The following is an 18,473-nucleotide window of genomic DNA, read 5'->3' on the forward strand; positions in this document are numbered from 1 at the left end:
TTTTCAACTCGGCTGCGGTTTAACATCGCCCCTCACCCACTGTTAGCTTCAAAAACACTAACAAGAGTTCTTTAAGTTTCCCCCACCAACCACTGAGACAGTGTTATGTGCACCTTTGGATGACCTATCAGTAGGCTGTCTGCTAGTAGGCCTTTGAGCCTCATGTGTGGCGGAATACTTTCTCAAAGCAGAACAACACTTTTCCCTAGTCATTACTGCACAGCAGGTGGTTTGGTTTCTACTCCATGGGCCGTCCCTTAATTTGGAGCAAGTTGGAGAGATGTAAGGTTGTGCTGTGATAACAATCAATTAAAGAAACAATATTTCCGCCGTCAGACGAAAACCTTGAATCGTGTCCAAAACATTAACTTTTCAGGTAAAAAAATAACCTGTATTCCATCAAATGTATTTATTTAGTCACGAGCTCTTGTTAATACTTTTCATTGCTTAAATATTTATAAAACCTGCAGACAGACTTAACCACTCAACCTGATGTTTCCATTATGGGCTTGTCATTATAGGCGAACATTATCAGTAGTAAACAGTAGTAGCAAACATAGCAGTTTTAGCTATTTTTGTTACTTGACAAAGAATTTTAATAGAGCAGTTATGAAAACACATACAGATATAACAAAGATACCAGTAAGACGCTGAGTGTACAGGGTTTGATGGAGGTCAAATCAACACATATAATTCATTCTGTATTGGCTATATATGGAGCGTGTCACGAGGCGTGACTGACAGAAGCAGGAGGCAGGTTTCCATAGTAAACTGTGAACTACAGTCGCAATTAAATATGGAGATACATTGTTTGTGTCCAACAGCAAAACTATGGACAAGGCCGGGTCTGTCTGTCTGTCTGTCCGCCCGCCCGCCCGTCTGTGTGTGTGTGTATGTGAGCAAGATAATCGCTATTAATTAATTCATATAATAACCTATTACGTTTACTGCCGGTGTTTAAAGTTACCTTTGAGGCATCAAATTCTACCTCCTTATGATGGAAATCAGTCTGAAAATAGTCTAATCGTTTGTTCCCCACTCAACACCACTTCCTCAACGCGATCATCAACAAAGACGCTAGCAAGCCAAGATTGCCCCTTGCGCCCTACTTGCATTGGACTCAGTTTCCCAGAAGCCATTGCAAGCCAGTTTAAAGGTCGATTTCCAGTTACGTCATCATAAAGGCTCATTCATAGTCTGGATTTTCGGTGGTGAGGTGACCACCAAACTACAACATGACGTCACGATCCGCGGGTGAAGAGCAAACCACCGCCCTTCTCTGTTTTTACTCACCACTGCTCAACGTTATTTCAGCTCCGGTGGTCAGCTCACCAACTGAGCGGTGGTCACCTCACCACCGAAAATCCAGACTATGAATGAGTCTTTACGTGTTCGCCTCGTCACAATGTCCGCAACAAAGCCGGATTTTTTGAATAATCATCTAACAACGGCGAATTAAACACATAAAACAAATAGCGGGTTTAGCGTATTATGCAGGGAAAGACAATGGAATAAAAGTTGTGTATGGCGTTGACGTTGACGGTATGACGGTGTATGTGTTAAGCGCCTGAGACAACGGCATTGCAACAGATGCGCTTATTTGCTGAAGTAGTATTTATTGTCTTCTATCTCAGTCAAACAACACCTACTGTAGAATAGATATCAATGGACTACTTTCAACCTGGCATCCCTAGTGTGGACATGTCACAATATTTGGCGTGCCATGCACGTACAACAAAGTATCTCAGGCTTAAGTGGTCAACACTGACTCCTTCCATACAAGGAAAACAGTTTACAATCTATGTGGGCGGATTGTGTGGCTTCAAAAAGTACATAAGTACAGTAAGTAATCTGTTCCATTTTTAGTTTTCATTTCTGTAATTACACATTCCACCCCACGGCGTCAGGGCCCCCACAAGTGTCCGAGCAGAAAACATGTCGTCCCCGTCACTCTGTCACTGAGCAAATTGAAGTCTGGGTTTAATGTCACGCTGCTGTGAGCACAAACATAGTAATTGAGAGGTGAAGTGAGTGACAGGGATGAGCACCCAGGCAAGAAAACACTGATGAAACCCACGAGCGCTGGCCGCTTTTCCCTGGACCACGGCAATGAACACCATTGTATGAGAAACAAGAAACTCTCTCTCCCAAACACACACACACACACGTGAGCATATCAACATTTTAGGAAATAAATTCTATAGATGCAATTCATAGCTTATTTATAGAATAGTAGGACTAAGGCCCTATACGTCCTATCTGGGGGGGGGTACTACCTGTGAGTGGGGAGTGTTGGCTGATGAATGAATATCAACATCCTAATACATCCCAATACTGGGGGGTCAAATTATGACAGGCAATTCCTGCTGGCAATTCCTGCTGTCAAAAAACACTTTGTTTGAAATAGACACTCATGCTTTCCAAAGTGTGATTTGGGGTCCTAAGGATGAATACAAAATGAATATCAACATCTTAAAACCAAAATGTTGAATTGTGGGTTTGAGCTTACATGCCCTTTTGATGTAAATCAAAAGGGGGTGTAACTACCTGTCAACCTGTCAGTGGGGAGTGTTGGCTGGGAGGAGGAGTAGGACTCTAAGGCCTCTCATGTGTGACAAGTGAGAGTGTGTGTGTGTGTGTGTGGGGGGGGGGGGGATTTTGTATCACATAAGTCAGCGCGATAAGTCAGCGCGTGAGTGTGAGTGTGTGTGAGCGTGCATGCGTGCGTGTGCGCAGTACACATACTATTTACCCAGCGTGTGCGTGTGTCTACGATGTGTACCCATCCGTTACATGTGACGGCCACAACACTGGGTTTAAAAACACAGCTGAAATGGCACACACACACACATACACACGCCACAAAGCCAGGGTAACACACACACTATATTATTATGCGATTAAGCCAGGGTAACACAGACACTATTATATGCGATGAAGCCAGGGTAACACACTATATTATATGCGATGAAGCCAGGGTAACACACTATATTATATGCGATGAAGCCAGGGTAACACACTATATTATATGCGATGAAGCCAGGGTAACACACTATATTATATGTGATGAAGCCAGGGTAACACACTATATTATATGCGATGAAGCCAGGGTAACACACTATATTATATGTGATGAAGCCAGGGTAACACACTATATTATATGTGATGAAGCCAGGGTAACACACTATATTATATGTGATGAAGCCAGGGTAACACACTATATTATATGTGATGAAGCCAGGGTAACACACTATATTATATGCGATGAAGCCAGGGTAACACACTATATTATATGTGATGAAGCCAGGGTAACACACTATATTATATGTGATGAAGCCAGGGTAACACACTATATTATATGCGATGAAGCCAGGGTAACACACTATATGCGATGAAGCCAGGGTAACACACTATATGCGATGAAGCCAGGGTAACACACTATATGCGATGAAGCCAGGGTAACACACTATATGCGATGAAGCCAGGGTAACACACTATATGCGATGAAGCCAGGGTAACACACTATATGCGATGAAGCCAGGGTAACACACACACACTATATTATTATGTGATGAAGCCAGGGTAACACACTATATTATATGTGATGAAGCCAGGGTAACACACTATATTATATGCGATGAAGCCAGGGTAACACACTATATGCGATGAAGCCAGGGTAACACACTATATGCGATGAAGCCAGGGTAACACACTATATTATATGCGATGAAGCCAGGGTAACACACTATATTATATGCGATGAAGCCAGGGTAATTCAGCTCCCCAGTTCAAAGAGATGGGCTGAAAGCTTTTTGTTACATTTCAATCCTGCTGTACATGAGGGCAAGAGACCATTACAATGGAGTGAAAATGTAAGTATAGAAGTGCTTTGGCCTCACAGATTATTGGTACTACTTGGGAAACACGAATGTGGAGACCTGGGAGATGGAAGCTTATAACATCTGAATATAAATAGTGCTATTCCAAGTACTGGCCTCTATAGAGCTTGTCTAATGTGCACAACTGAAAGAACACTCTTCATGGTCCTGAAATTAAGCCAACACTTACACACACTATATTATTATGCGATTAAGCCAGGGTAACACACACACTATTATATGCGATGAAGCCAGGGTAACACACTATATTATATGCGATGAAGCCAGGGTAACACACTATATTATATGTGATGAAGCCAGGGTAACACACTATATTATATGTGATGAAGCCAGGGTAACACACTATATTATATGTGATGAAGCCAGGGTAACACACTATATTATATGTGATGAAGCCAGGGTAACACACTATATTATATGTGATGAAGCCAGGGTAACACACTATATTATATGCGATGAAGCCAGGGTAACACACTATATTATATGCGATGAAGCCAGGGTAACACACTATATGCGATGAAGCCAGGGTAACACACTATATGCGATGAAGCCAGGGTAACACACTATATGCGATGAAGCCAGGGTAACACACACACACTATATTATTATGTGATGAAGCCAGGGTAACACACTATATGCGATGAAGCCAGGGTAACACACTATATTATATGCGATGAAGCCAGGGTAACACACTATATTATATGCGATGAAGCCAGGGTAACACACTATATTATATGCGATGAAGCCAGGGTAACACACTATATTATATGTGATGAAGCCAGGGTAACACACTATATTATATGCGATGAAGCCAGGGTAACACACTATATTATATGTGATGAAGCCAGGGTAACACACTATATTATATGTGATGAAGCCAGGGTAACACACTATATTATATGTGATGAAGCCAGGGTAACACACTATATTATATGTGATGAAGCCAGGGTAACACACTATATTATATGTGATGAAGCCAGGGTAACACACTATATTATATGCGATGAAGCCAGGGTAACACACTATATTATATGTGATGAAGCCAGGGTAACACACTATATTATATGTGATGAAGCCAGGGTAACACACTATATTATATGCGATGAAGCCAGGGTAACACACTATATGCGATGAAGCCAGGGTAACACACTATATGCGATGAAGCCAGGGTAACACACTATATGCGATGAAGCCAGGGTAACACACTATATGCGATGAAGCCAGGGTAACACACTATATGCGATGAAGCCAGGGTAACACACTATATGCGATGAAGCCAGGGTAACACACACACACTATATTATTATGTGATGAAGCCAGGGTAACACACTATATTATATGTGATGAAGCCAGGGTAACACACTATATTATATGCGATGAAGCCAGGGTAACACACTATATGCGATGAAGCCAGGGTAACACACTATATGCGATGAAGCCAGGGTAACACACTATATTATATGCGATGAAGCCAGGGTAACACACTATATTATATGCGATGAAGCCAGGGTAATTCAGCTCCCCAGTTCAAAGAGATGGGCTGAAAGCTTTTTGTTACATTTCAATCCTGCTGTACATGAGGGCAAGAGACCATTACAATGGAGTGAAAATGTAAGTATAGAAGTGCTTTGGCCTCACAGATTATTGGTACTACTTGGGAAACACGAATGTGGAGACCTGGGAGATGGAAGCTTATAACATCTGAATATAAATAGTGCTATTCCAAGTACTGGCCTCTATAGAGCTTGTCTAATGTGCACAACTGAAAGAACACTCTTCATGGTCCTGAAATTAAGCCAACACTTACACACACTATATTATTATGCGATTAAGCCAGGGTAACACACACACTATATTATATGCGATGAAGCCAGGGTAACACACTATATTATATGTGATGAAGCCAGGGTAACACACACTATTATATGCGATGAAGCCAGGGTAACACACTATATTATATGCGATGAAGCCAGGGTAACACACTATATTATATGTGATGAAGCCAGGGTAACACACTATATTATATGTGATGAAGCCAGGGTAACACACTATATTATATGTGATGAAGCCAGGGTAACACACTATATTATATGTGATGAAGCCAGGGTAACACACTATATTATATGCGATGAAGCCAGGGTAACACACTATATTATATGCGATGAAGCCAGGGTAACACACTATATGCGATGAAGCCAGGGTAACACACTATATGCGATGAAGCCAGGGTAACACACTATATGCGATGAAGCCAGGGTAACACACACACACTATATTATTATGTGATGAAGCCAGGGTAACACACTATATGCGATGAAGCCAGGGTAACACACTATATTATATGCGATGAAGCCAGGGTAACACACTATATTATATGCGATGAAGCCAGGGTAACACACTATATTATATGCGATGAAGCCAGGCTAACACACTATATTATATGCGATGAAGCCAGGCTAACACACTATATTATATGCGATGAAGCCAGGGTAATTCAGCTCCCCAGTTCAAAGAGATGGGCTGAAAGCTTTTTGTTACATTTCAATCCTGCTGTACATGAGGGCAAGAGACCATTACAATGGAGTGAAAATGTAAGTATAGAAGTGCTTTGGCCTCACAGATTATTGGTACTACTTGGGAAACACGAATATGGAGACCTGGGAGATGGAAGCTTATAACATCTGAATATAAATAGTGCTATTCCAAGTACTGGACTCTATAGAGCTTGTCTAATGTGCACAACTGAAAGAACACTCTTCATGGTCCTGAAATTAAGCCAACACTTTCTCTCGCTGATCTTAAATTAAGCTCTCTCTAGGAGGAAGCCAGGGCGAGGTCATGAGTAACCCCACAAGAGGGCACTGTTGAGCCTCAGCGTGGGTGGGAGTTGTTTGAAAAGGCTCATTGAAGAAATTAGGTCACATTATTGCAATGAATGGGCCAATGGCATTGAGTCTAGAGAGCAACCAAAAATAAGAAAAAAGAAAATTAAACAAGGGTCAGAGCACAGCACTGACTGACTCATTATGTCATAAAGATCACAGATCAGTGTGGGCTGTGGCACAGTGGCACACTAGTCCGCTGGCATGAATTATCATGGCATGAATTATAACATTATCATGTGTCTTCTGCAGACCGGTCTGGCCCCAAGCGCTGGGTGGGCATTTTGCAGAAACCAAAAAGTGGAAGGGCCAATCAGCGTCTGTCAATCACAGGGCCCTGAGCGCGGACACTGATTGACTTTCCAGGGATGATTTACCAGGCTAGTGCATGGTGCACGAGCTGAAATGTCACAACAATGCAAGGAAGTGGTTAGTAGGTCGTTAGATCCTTAACCACTCTAGTCCTTTAGCTTTACCTAGGTTTTAAAATGGACAACGACTTTAAGCTAGATCGCCAAATTAGCTTAGTGGTGAAGTCTAGCCTTTTTCATCTGCGACAACTGGCAAAGGTAAAACCTTTTTTAACCACTCAGCACCTTGAGACAGTAATCCATGCCTTTATTACATCTCGGCTGGATTACTGTAACGCCCTCTACCTTGGAGCCAGTCAGTCTTGCCTTGCTCGGCTCCAGTTAATTCAGAACGCGGCTGCCCGACTACTAACTGGCACGCGTAAGAGAGAGCATATAACTCCCATCCTCGCCTCTCTCCACTGGCTGCCAGTGAACTTTAGAATCCAGTTCAAGGTTCTGCTTTTTACTTTTAAAGCTTTAAATGGTCTCGCCCCTCCATACCTCTCTGAGCTCCTCCACCCCTACTCTCCCGCCCGCTCCCTCAGGTCAGCTGACCTGATGCTGCTAGAGGTCCCGGGGGCGAAACGGAAGCTTAGAGGGGACAGAGCTTTTTCAATCGCTGCCCCCAAGCTCTGGAACGACCTTCCCCTGCAACTTAGGCAGGCCCCCTCTCTGGCCATTTTTAAAACCTCACTGAAAACGCACTTTTATTCTTTGGCTTTTAACACAGCATGAGACATCTGTTCCTGAACTTGCTTCCCCCCCCTCCTTTTCTTGTTTTGTGTGTTGTCTTTGTATTCTGTGTTTTTAGTCTATGTGTTTACTTACTGTTTTTACCTATGTACTGTACAGCACTTTGTGGCAGCTATGGTTGTTTTAAATGTGCTATATAAATAAAGTTGAGTTGAGTTGAGCATTAAAACAATAAAACTCCATCCATAGTCTAACATTTATTCATGGATTTCCATTCCTGTTGATCTTACGAATCTGTTGAGTGTTTCGGCAGCTTTTCCTATACTGGTATATCTAACAATACTAAGCAGCTGAGTGATCCGAGAGGCGAGGCTGAGCTCTATTCAATGCACGGAGTAAATAAGTGTACATGCGGCTAGACGGAGCACACAGTCACGTACTGATAAGCAGAGGTAGAAAAAGCATTCACATATTTTACATATTTTTGTATTGGCATTCTTATGCCTGAAGAAGGTCAGTAGACCGAAAGCTTGCAAAGAAATAAACCGATTGTGCGCAGATTGAGTGTGCGGAGTTTCCCTTTATTTTCCCTCATATTCCTTTTGTGGCTCCAGCACCTCCCTAAAGTTTTTTTCAGCAGATGAGCGGTGGTCCCTCTTCTACATATTTTTGTATTGTAAAATATCAATACTACAATCTAGAAATACCCTGTTACAAGTAAATGTCCGGGATTAAAAATATTGAGAGTATAATGTACTTAAAGTACCAAGTAAAAGTACTTACTTAAGTTTTCATGCAACGCATGTTTTCACAAGTTAAATAAATACATGAATACATTTTCAAATGGCTGAAATGTATAGAGGGCTGAAGTGGTGAATGTATGTTTTATGATATAATATTTTTTATCTGCAAAGTAACTAATAACTAAAGGTTTCAAATAATAGAGAAAAAGTACAATATTGAATATTTGCCTCTTGAGATGTAGTGGAGTAGAAGTAAAAGTATTTAAAAGTACAATACTTGAGTAAATGTACTTTATTCAAGCACTGTTACTTTCCACCACTGCTGATGAGGAAGAAGGCAAGTGCATCGTCTTTTTGAGAGAGAAAAGCAGAGACTATTACCCAAACAATACTGACACAACTCTATACCTGAAAGGTTTGAACAACCCAGCGTGACACATTTACTCTTCTTTTGACAGTGCTGTGTGTGTAATAGGGCCTTTGGGGTGAACAGTTCAAAGTGCTCCGGCAACAACCCACGCTGGCTGACTGTAAATGTGTGACAGCTGCTGATCTCAGATCCACCCACAGGTCTGTCACATAGATATACTGTACTGTCAACTGAAGCATGACCCCGCTGTTACACCATTATGTTTAGTTCATGAAGGGACGCTTGCTGGGAAAGGCATATATATATATATTAGGCAGCTAAACTCCATCTGTGTGCATATTCATTCTTGATATTAGGGCACCACCTTCTACATTTTATATCCGAGCACAGAGCCCCTTAGTGCTGCACCCCTTGGGCAGTTACTGAGCAGGGCTCAGTGCATTGCTCAAGGGCACTTCACCAGTGCACAATACCAGGCAATATTCTTGAGTCTGCTGTTCACAAATTCAACATGCTAGGTTCTGGTTGCATTTACTGACCAAAACAATTTATACAAATACAACTTAACCACATGAACTCTAATGTCACTATTCTGGGCAAACATTTGGCAAAAATAGCCCATCTACAAGCTCACAACACGTCACGTTGTGACACATTGTGAGCTTACCTGTAACTTGTAGCTAATTCCAACGAAGGCAGTACAGACGCCTCAGAGACACCTACAGGTTAAAGTGGTTAAAATGCCAGGCTCACCATCATCTTCTCAAAGAGGTCGTTGATCTCCTTCTCCGAGAGGTTCATGGAGCGTTCATCGAATAGGGGCTGAGGCATGGGCATCTCAGCAGCCATGGGGGACAGCGGGTCTGTTGGGTGCTGAATGATAGGCTTCTCCTTCTCCTTCTTCATCCCAGTCTTCCTGAAGCTGGTGATGCGGTCACGCTGAAAGGAAGGTAAGGGGAGAGAAGAGTGGGGGGGGGGGGGGGGACTGTGTTACTGCCGATTAAAAGTACTTTCACAACAGTGTCAACACTTAGCAACCTGTTTGTGAGAAAGGGTTTCTTAATGTTCAGAGTCTGGCAGGTGCATGTAAGCATTGCTGCTTGTCTGGACAGTTCTGTAATAACTTAAGAAAGCCTAAACGCTGTTTATCTCCAACACCTTAGTCCTCCTTAGCACAAAATAACTAAAAGAGGTGACAGTGAGAAGTATAATAATTATCTTTAAGATTTCACTTACCGTGGAATGTGCTGTTCTGCTTGTTCACAAACATAGTCTACTGAATATGAGCACTTATATGTGTACCGTACAGCAACAACGTAGCTCTCTGCCGTACCTTCAGTGAGCTACAGTTGAGACTGCTTGCTGTACTCATCTCTGTAATCATAGCCTACGGAACTACATCACACTACATTCTACAATGGACAGGAGACAGATTAGATAGATCCAGCAAACAGCTGTTACTGGGTCAGAAGAACTAGTGAAAGGAACGCCATGCAGCAGCTACTGTTAGTTACCTTAAATAGCAGAGAAAAACATCTAGTTTAAATGGTTAATGTCAGTGTGTTGCGGGAGGGGGGTACATGCTGAAAGGATCGCCATACATACTGCAAAATGTTAAAAGAATATATGGAAAATGTCATCTCTTTTACTGAAATAATGGTGGATGGACCCAAAGGCAGCTGATATTTAGGCTAACGGAGCGCAATTTTTAGAAGCTTTAGTTACTGTACATGTCACAACTTACAATCACAGGTTACGTACACTGTAGTCCTGTATGTCAATGGCCTAACAACGCACGTGACTAGTCTGTGTGGAAGTTGTCTGGATGTACTGCTGTATGTCTATGGCCCGGGCAGGGAGAACAACGCATGTGACTCTGTCTGCATACTGCAGGTGTGGAAGTTGGTTGGATTGTAAAACAAGGTAAAAGAGAATGTAAGAACATAAATTCCGCCTGAGGCTTTAACAACTCTCCTTGAGTGCTTACTGAAATTACACGCTAAATGATCTATGAGCCAATTAGGCGAGAGCGGATGCTAGATATTCAATACATGATGAAGTACGTACGAAAAAAGGAGTTAAACTGTACTAAAATAACAAATAAAAAATGATATTCATCTTTGAATCATAATGGTCTGGCTTTTGTGCTGCTGCTTCCCTTTATTGAGAATGCTGGAGACCGTATATGATATATCTCCTATCTTATAGTCCCATATATCTTTTTGATCAAACGGTTTACTTTTACGGTTTACTTTTACTCTTTACTTTACTCTTTACTTTTACTGAATCATGATGAGTTTAAATACATGTGTGAGAGTTCAAGTGACTTTTCAAATAGTAAACGTTCTATGGAATATTAATATTGCTGAGAAATTAATGTAATCCGTACAGGATATAGTAGTCACATCAAGGCCTTTGATCATATGCTAATGACATTTGTGCCATGGTTCAGTTAAAGCTCTGGTTCTTTTGATCCACACACATTATTTCAGTTCAAAGTTCCATGCAGCCATGAACAGCAAATGGGATGCGTTCAGATGAGGTCAGATGAAAAACTATCGTTGAGGTGAGATGAAAAACAAGATGAGGATGGAAACTGAAAACAAAGAACACTCATAAATGAAAACAAGCACCTTACCACATCATCAGCCAATGTTTTTATGTGTATGTTCTGTAGGAGGGAGGGTACAGTGTGAACAATAAAATACAACTGAAAGTGACAACAGCCGTAAGTGTATGTTTTTAAGGAGTGCGTTTACATGTACAGCATATTCAGGAATCAAAGTATACGGCACTACAATCTCACAATATGTTGCAATATGTGACACATTGTGAGCTTAGTTTGATGGGCCATTTTGGATATTTCTTTATTTAAAGATATATTTTAAATGTGAACATTTTATAAAAAGTATTTTGCACACTTACAAAGGCGACAGCTGGAGAAGACCAAACGAGGGCCCCAACGCACTAAACAGAAAAACTCTTCAAACGTCTTCAAATGCAATTAAAAAGTTTGAATGGGAATAACAATAACAGTTATTCCCATTAAAACATTTTAATTGCATTTGAAGACAGTGTGCGGAAATGTTTACATTTTCAAAACGTTTTGCCAATAATGTGTCTAATTAGGGACACCAGGTCCTATTTGGGATGGGCAAAGTTGGAATTGCAAATATCTTTGTATATAGGGCTACACAACCCAAAAAGTTTCCATTCCTGATTGATATTTGAATATTACCGACCGTATATGTACAGGCACTCGTCTGTATGAGGGAGAAAACCCCATCCACATAAACTCACAGACATACACTGTAAAATGAAAAGGCACAATTAATCAATATCATGATAAAGACCCCTTATGACCCTGCTGCACGATGCCACCAGTGGAATGAAGACACCCAGCAATATTCTCACTTTTCTGCATGCAAAGTTTAGTGCTGTGGAAGATGCTGAGCTCAAAAACAATATTCATGTCTATGTCTGCGTGTGCGTAGCATTTGGCTGTGTATACACAGAACATCTGGTGTGGTGGCGAGTGAGAGAGGAGCCACTGGCAATCATAAAACTTATTACAAAGACTAGTCAAAGAAATTTGCCTTACTAAGCTTGCAATAATGCAGTGCTACCACAATTATTTCAGAAACCCACCAATCCCTAAAGTATTTACTATTTACAAACAAAGTTCTTAACACTGCATGCATATCGTCTAGACTCAAGAAGCAAGCACGATAACAAAAACATACAAAAAACACAAAAAAGGAATAACTCCTTTCCAAACAGATGTTTTTCCTTGTACCCGACACAAGACAGACTACTGCCAAAGCCCCATGGCTCTGCTAAGGATGGCCATTTGTAACACGCCTTGCACAGGAAGCTGCAGCAGGGCTCTGCCATATGCTGTGGTGCTAGGTTGAGAAGCACTAACGAGCAGGGAGATGTGGGGTGCTGATGGCCATAAAACATGCCTCTAGCCGCAGGTTTCTCCCTTACTTCAGATCTGGAAACCAACAGCACTGGCTCTAGCTAGCACACTGCCTTTAAACTGCCGTCCTCCGCAGTTTCCAGCCATTGCTCTGGGGCGTAACACAGCACCGAGCACAGTAGCACACATTCAAACTGCCATATCAGGAGTCTTGTCTACAGCATTTGATCAACAGTTAGGAGAGACAGCATTTCTAAACGGCGAAACAAAAGCAGAACTTTATTCACAGGATATTCAGGTCTAATGTGTTGTAGAAGTAATAGGATATTCAGGTCTAATGTGTTGTCGAAGGCATCACCTCACCAACACACAAGTACAGATGACGCATTTTGTTGTTCCACTGAGTTCAGTTGTGTGGTAAACATTGACTGTACAAAAAAGCAGAGAAATAAATACCAAGGTGAATTTGTGAAGACTAATGAAAAAGTGTATTCACAGAATAAGGCCCAACGCAATTTGCCAAGGTAGGACAAGCTGTGAAGACCAATCTATCTGTATCACACAGTATTTTCCATCCGAATTGTGTGAAAGAATTGCACATTTTCAAGTAGGGAACTTAAACATAATTCTAATCAATTTAACAACAATAGTGTTTGCCTAATTGCCTTGACTTGAGGGCCTTTCCTCACCCATTATCGTGGCAACACCGCAACAATGCAATTTAACATCCAACAATTATTGCTTGTATGTCCTCTGGGCTTCCCCTATTTAGTTATTTAAATAAACATTCATTACCAAACACAATCACATGCTCTTCAAATAACTAGCCCTAGGTCCCTTCCAAATTAAGTATGAACATGACGCAGGACAGTAAACTAAAAACACTAGAGATGCGCCGATCGATCGGCCACCGATCATGATCGGCCGATCATGCCTGTATCGGATCGGATCGGATTCTCAAAATAAATCAAAATTGCGGATCAAAATGCCCGATCAAAACAGACAGTGGGACAGTGGCAAGTCTCCTTTAAGGGGGCGCCTGTGGAGATGAAGTGAAGTTGGAATGGACAAGCAGATGCAAGCCAAGCTATTAGCTTGGCTTGTTAGCTTGAAGCTAACATCACAACCACTGGCTGGTGACAGTGTTTTTAGCCACAGCAAGTAGCAACATGTAGCCTGCCCAGTGCTCCTCCTCCTCCCCGGAGAAGTGTGTGGGAGCCCTGGAGACGGAGAGCACGGCCCCGCCCTGCACCCTCCGGCTCGCAGCCTCGCACTGAATGAGAAGAGCAGCCGGGCGATTCCCCGTCATTTGCATTTTGAACGGATCGTTCACGGAAGTGACCGGATCGGTTTCGTTCACCAAAAAGAACTAGTTCTTTTGATTAGTTCGTGACCGACTCATCTCTAAAGTCTTGCCTCCCCGCACCGTCGGAGACTGGGAGTGCCGGCCCCATGCTGCTGCTGATCCACACAGGCTCTCAAGGCATCGCGTCCTGCCTGTTTCTGCAGCGCAGTTCGCTACGCGTTGAGAGCTTGTAGATCTGTCTATTTTTGCAGCGCTGGTGTCGGGGTTCGTTCACGTTGTCAATAAAAAAATAACTTAGATTAAAGGCGGAGATGAAGTTCAATCAGTGGGTTGAATCAGTAGCTACACGCTAATCTAAGCACTAAGCTAACGATCAGCGAGCGTATACAGTATACAAGTGCTAACACTAGCAGCCTGCTTTTTATTTTAGTCTGTACAGTGAAATGTTCAGTTGTCTGTGTCCGTGCACTGAACATGTACGGTATGTTATTATTATTATTATATTTTTGTATTTGATGAAAGAAGAAAGCTACAGTTTACTCTCCAAGTTGTCTCTAAGACAGTGGTTCCCAAACCTTTTCACGTCAAGGACCCCCAAATTGACACTGATCACCAGCCCACGGACCCCCATTTGAAAAGATATGCCAGGGACCCCCATAAGAAGATTGTAGCAGTGATTCTCAAATTTCTCCACCAGTTTAATTTCAAGGACCCCCAGTTTGACTACGAACCCCCATTTAATGCCACTTCTATCTCTGAGACCCCAAATTATATTGTAAAATCAATGTTAACCCTGACGGGTCCATTTGGTTCCAAACTATCCTTTTAGCTGGGGACCCCCTGGAACTCCCTCAAGGACCCCTGGGGGTCCACGGACCCCACTTTGGGAACCACTGCATTTTGAGTCTCTACAGTTTACTCTGTAACCTCCAAGTTGTCTCCAAGAGAGTCTAGAGTGAAATATTGCACGTTGCCTCAGCTTGCAAAAAAACTTTCTCATCTCCTAATTTTTATACTTACAATGTCAATGATGTGTAAGAAGAGTACAGTAGAAACTACAGTAAGTATATATGCTACACAATGAAAAAATATGGATTTCACGACGCTGTGATCGGTCGGTATCGGCAATATCGGTCTGTACTGTTTCCAGTGATCGGTGATCGGTGATCGGCCCCAAAAAACCTGATCGGAGCATCTCTAAAAAACACCAAACAAAGTCCTGGAGAAATAAAGAGTCTTGATGAATACTACTACTTTTATATGTAAAGATCACTAGCCACCAGGTGGCAGACTAAATAAAGTTCTGCCCAGGTCAGGACCAACTTAGTTTTGAGTTGCATACCACAGTGTGGGTTTCAAAACAGTTAGATTTCATATTTCCAATTAATTTAACAAGACCATCTGTGTGTTGTCATTTTAGCTCATCCACTGGAACCATCACCATAAAATGGGTGGCAAGGTTCCTTGCAAAAGTGTCTGGCAATGAGCACACAAGGAAATTGGGTTTTACTTTAATTAGTTCTAATAATAACAACAGATCACTAGGAGCTAGGCATTGTTGGCACTGAAGACTGCATCTCTAACAATCCTTGGCAACTTTGTGCCACTGCTGCGTGTCTGTGCCTCTGCCAACTGTTCATTTCGGCTATAGGCTAATTACTGTCAGGATGTCTCACATCTGGGGGGAATTGGGGACAACACAAAATGTAATTTTAAGAAACAAATGTGATTTGAATGTAAATGTTTTGTTAAAAGTGGTTTGAAAGTTGTTTTGAAATGTGATTACATTATATGTTGCAATGGGGAGCAGACTCACTAATTCACAACAAAAATAGCTTCAGTGGTAAGTATTATTTTCCTAACGGCAAAACTAGACTCCTGAGTCCTGGTTTAATTTGCAAAATTGGCAGTGTTTGTTGAAGTAACAGGAGTCTCCACTCTCCATGTCTCTCCAGCTTTTTATTAAACAGAAAATGCATTTTCTGATTTTTCACAAACCGAAACTGGGATATCAATTGTATCCAATCAGGATAGAGAATGCAGTCAGGATACAGATTAAACAAGACATAAATACCTACTCTCTCCTGATTGGCTAAGATGTTCAGGTGGGGCGAAATCCATTCACGGCGTATGGCGTAACGGGCACGGCGTACGGCGTAAGTCAGGGCTTTTTTTTACGTCGCAGCGTGTTTTGAATTATATGTCGCAGCGTTAAGAATCCGTCGTGGCGTGAGGACTCGTCGTGGCACTCGTCGGGGCTATATCTACCCGTTTGCGACGTAATAAGTTGCCTTTGTTATTTGGTGGTATTGAAAGGCATGCCTTTCCACACCGTTTAGCAACCCCTCTCACTTCCCCCCTCTCTCTCTCTACCCCTGTATCTCTCTCTCTCTCTCTCTCTGTTCCTATATATTATGTTTAATAGTTAATAGTGCGCATTGTATTATATATTATATATATAGTAGGCTAGTATATGTTTTTCGTTAATAATAATACATGCTAATTATTATTGAACCATTTCAAATATTTATATTTCACCAACATACGAATTTATGCTCCATTTTACCAATCAAGCCGTCTGTCTGTCTGTCTGTCTGTCTGTCTCAATGACTCGCCCTATAGTCCATTGTTGATGCTACGGCATGATGTGCTGCTGGATCGTCGCTGTTTGTTTTCGCTGGTACTTTTATTTACAGATTGGTAATAAACACAGCGGTACGATTTCAGAACACATGATTCACTCATCTTGTTTCAACATTTCAGCATGCAATGTTCAACAGTAAAGATTTTCAATGATCAATAGTAATTAGATATAATATTCGAAGAAACTATAGCATAGGAACCACTGGAAAGAATGCACAACTTGGAGAGAGAGAGAGAGAGAGATATGCGGAGGGAGAGAGAGAGAGAGAGAGAGAGACAGAGAGATACGGAGAGAGAGAGAGAGAGAGAGAGAGAGAGAGAGAGAGCAAGACAGGTGTGAATAATGGAATCATCAAATAGCGTGCATGGTGAGAATAAAGTATGGGTCGCCGTGCGCATATACTTTACTAGATCAATTTAAAATAGTATTAGATGTTTTTTCGTTAATGATAACTTATGCTAATTATTACTGAACCATTTTAGATGTTTATATTTCACCAACAGGCATGATATGCATTTATAGGCATAATAGGCCATCAGTGGCCACCGGTCGACTCCATTTTACGCATTACGGCGCAATCACAGCTCAGTCCATTTTTATATCATATAGCGCAGTTCCATGTTTATATACATCTGCTGGTGGGGGGGGTGCTGCTATATGTTGATTTTCCATTTGTATGCGATAACACACCTATATAATATAGGTGCGTGTATGGTGCGTGTATATATACAGATTTAAATGACCACATTAATCAACAATAGACCATACTGTTCATTGAAAATAGCTGCAAAATCACTATAGTTGTGATGGGATAAAGTAGACCTTTTAAGTATAGTTACCAAGTAGGCCTACCATTACCCCCGCGATGCTGAGCGTGTGTTCCAGCTAAACCTAAGGGTAGGTCTATAGATTTTTAGGGTTAATTAGTAGGACCCGATTTTTTATTTCATTCAGAGGGAGAGTCAAGGTATATATTTTATATATAGTGAAACATACATTTCATCGATATCCTTCGTCTTCATTTCTTTCATAGTTAAATCAAGTGCTAAGTGGTCTATTGTCTAAAAAAAACACACACAAGCATGAACAGTAGACATCTATTCATCATTATTTATTTCAAATCAAAATACAAACCACTGTCACCAACTCGTCTCGAAGTTCGCACGCACACTTGCGACACACACACACACACACACACACAAATCCTTGGGAAGTTTGCTTTCATTCGCTGTATGATACATTATGCTATTCTCACTGAGTCTCTTTTAAATGAAGTGCCATGTTTTTATTTGGCTGGCTGACTGGCTATATATAGCTGACTGGCTAACTGACAGACAGACTGGCTGGCTGTCTGTCTGTCATATACCTATTAGGCCTATATAATATAGTATTATCAATCATTAACCCCCGTGCGCTCTGATCCACAAGGCGCACGGGGCTGCGCAGAACCGCGCTCTCCGATCTGCCGTTTATAAAAACCAATAGCCTACGTTCGTTGCATATCAATCAGACGGCAAATGATCATTAGAATTATGGCAAGCTATGACTTCTGCAGGAGGGGGGGGGATTATAGACCCGCTGCGGCCCAGCGATAATCAACCGCTGTAGATCGGTAAAATGGAGCATAAATTCGTATGTTGGTGAAATATAAATATTTGAAA

General features: G+C 41.6%; 1 protein-coding gene across 4 annotated transcripts in view; it reads right to left on the reverse strand.

The window, feature by feature from the left end:
• Window positions 1-18,473, reverse strand: part of diaph2 (diaphanous-related formin 2) — a 589,988-nt gene that overhangs the window by 541,227 nt on the left and 30,288 nt on the right. For 3 of the 4 annotated variants that reach the window (XM_083785414.1, XM_083785415.1, XM_083785412.1), the window contains exons 2-3: window positions 11,579-11,611; window positions 9,694-9,879 (exon numbers count right to left, since the gene is read on the reverse strand). In XM_083785414.1, the coding sequence (XP_083641540.1) occupies window positions 9,694-9,879; window positions 11,579-11,611 (219 nt within the window). The remainder of the gene's footprint in view (window positions 1-9,693; window positions 9,880-11,578; window positions 11,612-18,473) is intronic. The other variant, XM_083785413.1, reaches the window with a different exon arrangement.

This window comes from Protomyctophum parallelum, assembly GCF_964188405.1.
Source record: "Protomyctophum parallelum genome assembly, chromosome: 16".
In the NCBI taxonomy this organism is placed as follows: Eukaryota; Metazoa; Chordata; class Actinopteri; order Myctophiformes; family Myctophidae; genus Protomyctophum; species Protomyctophum parallelum.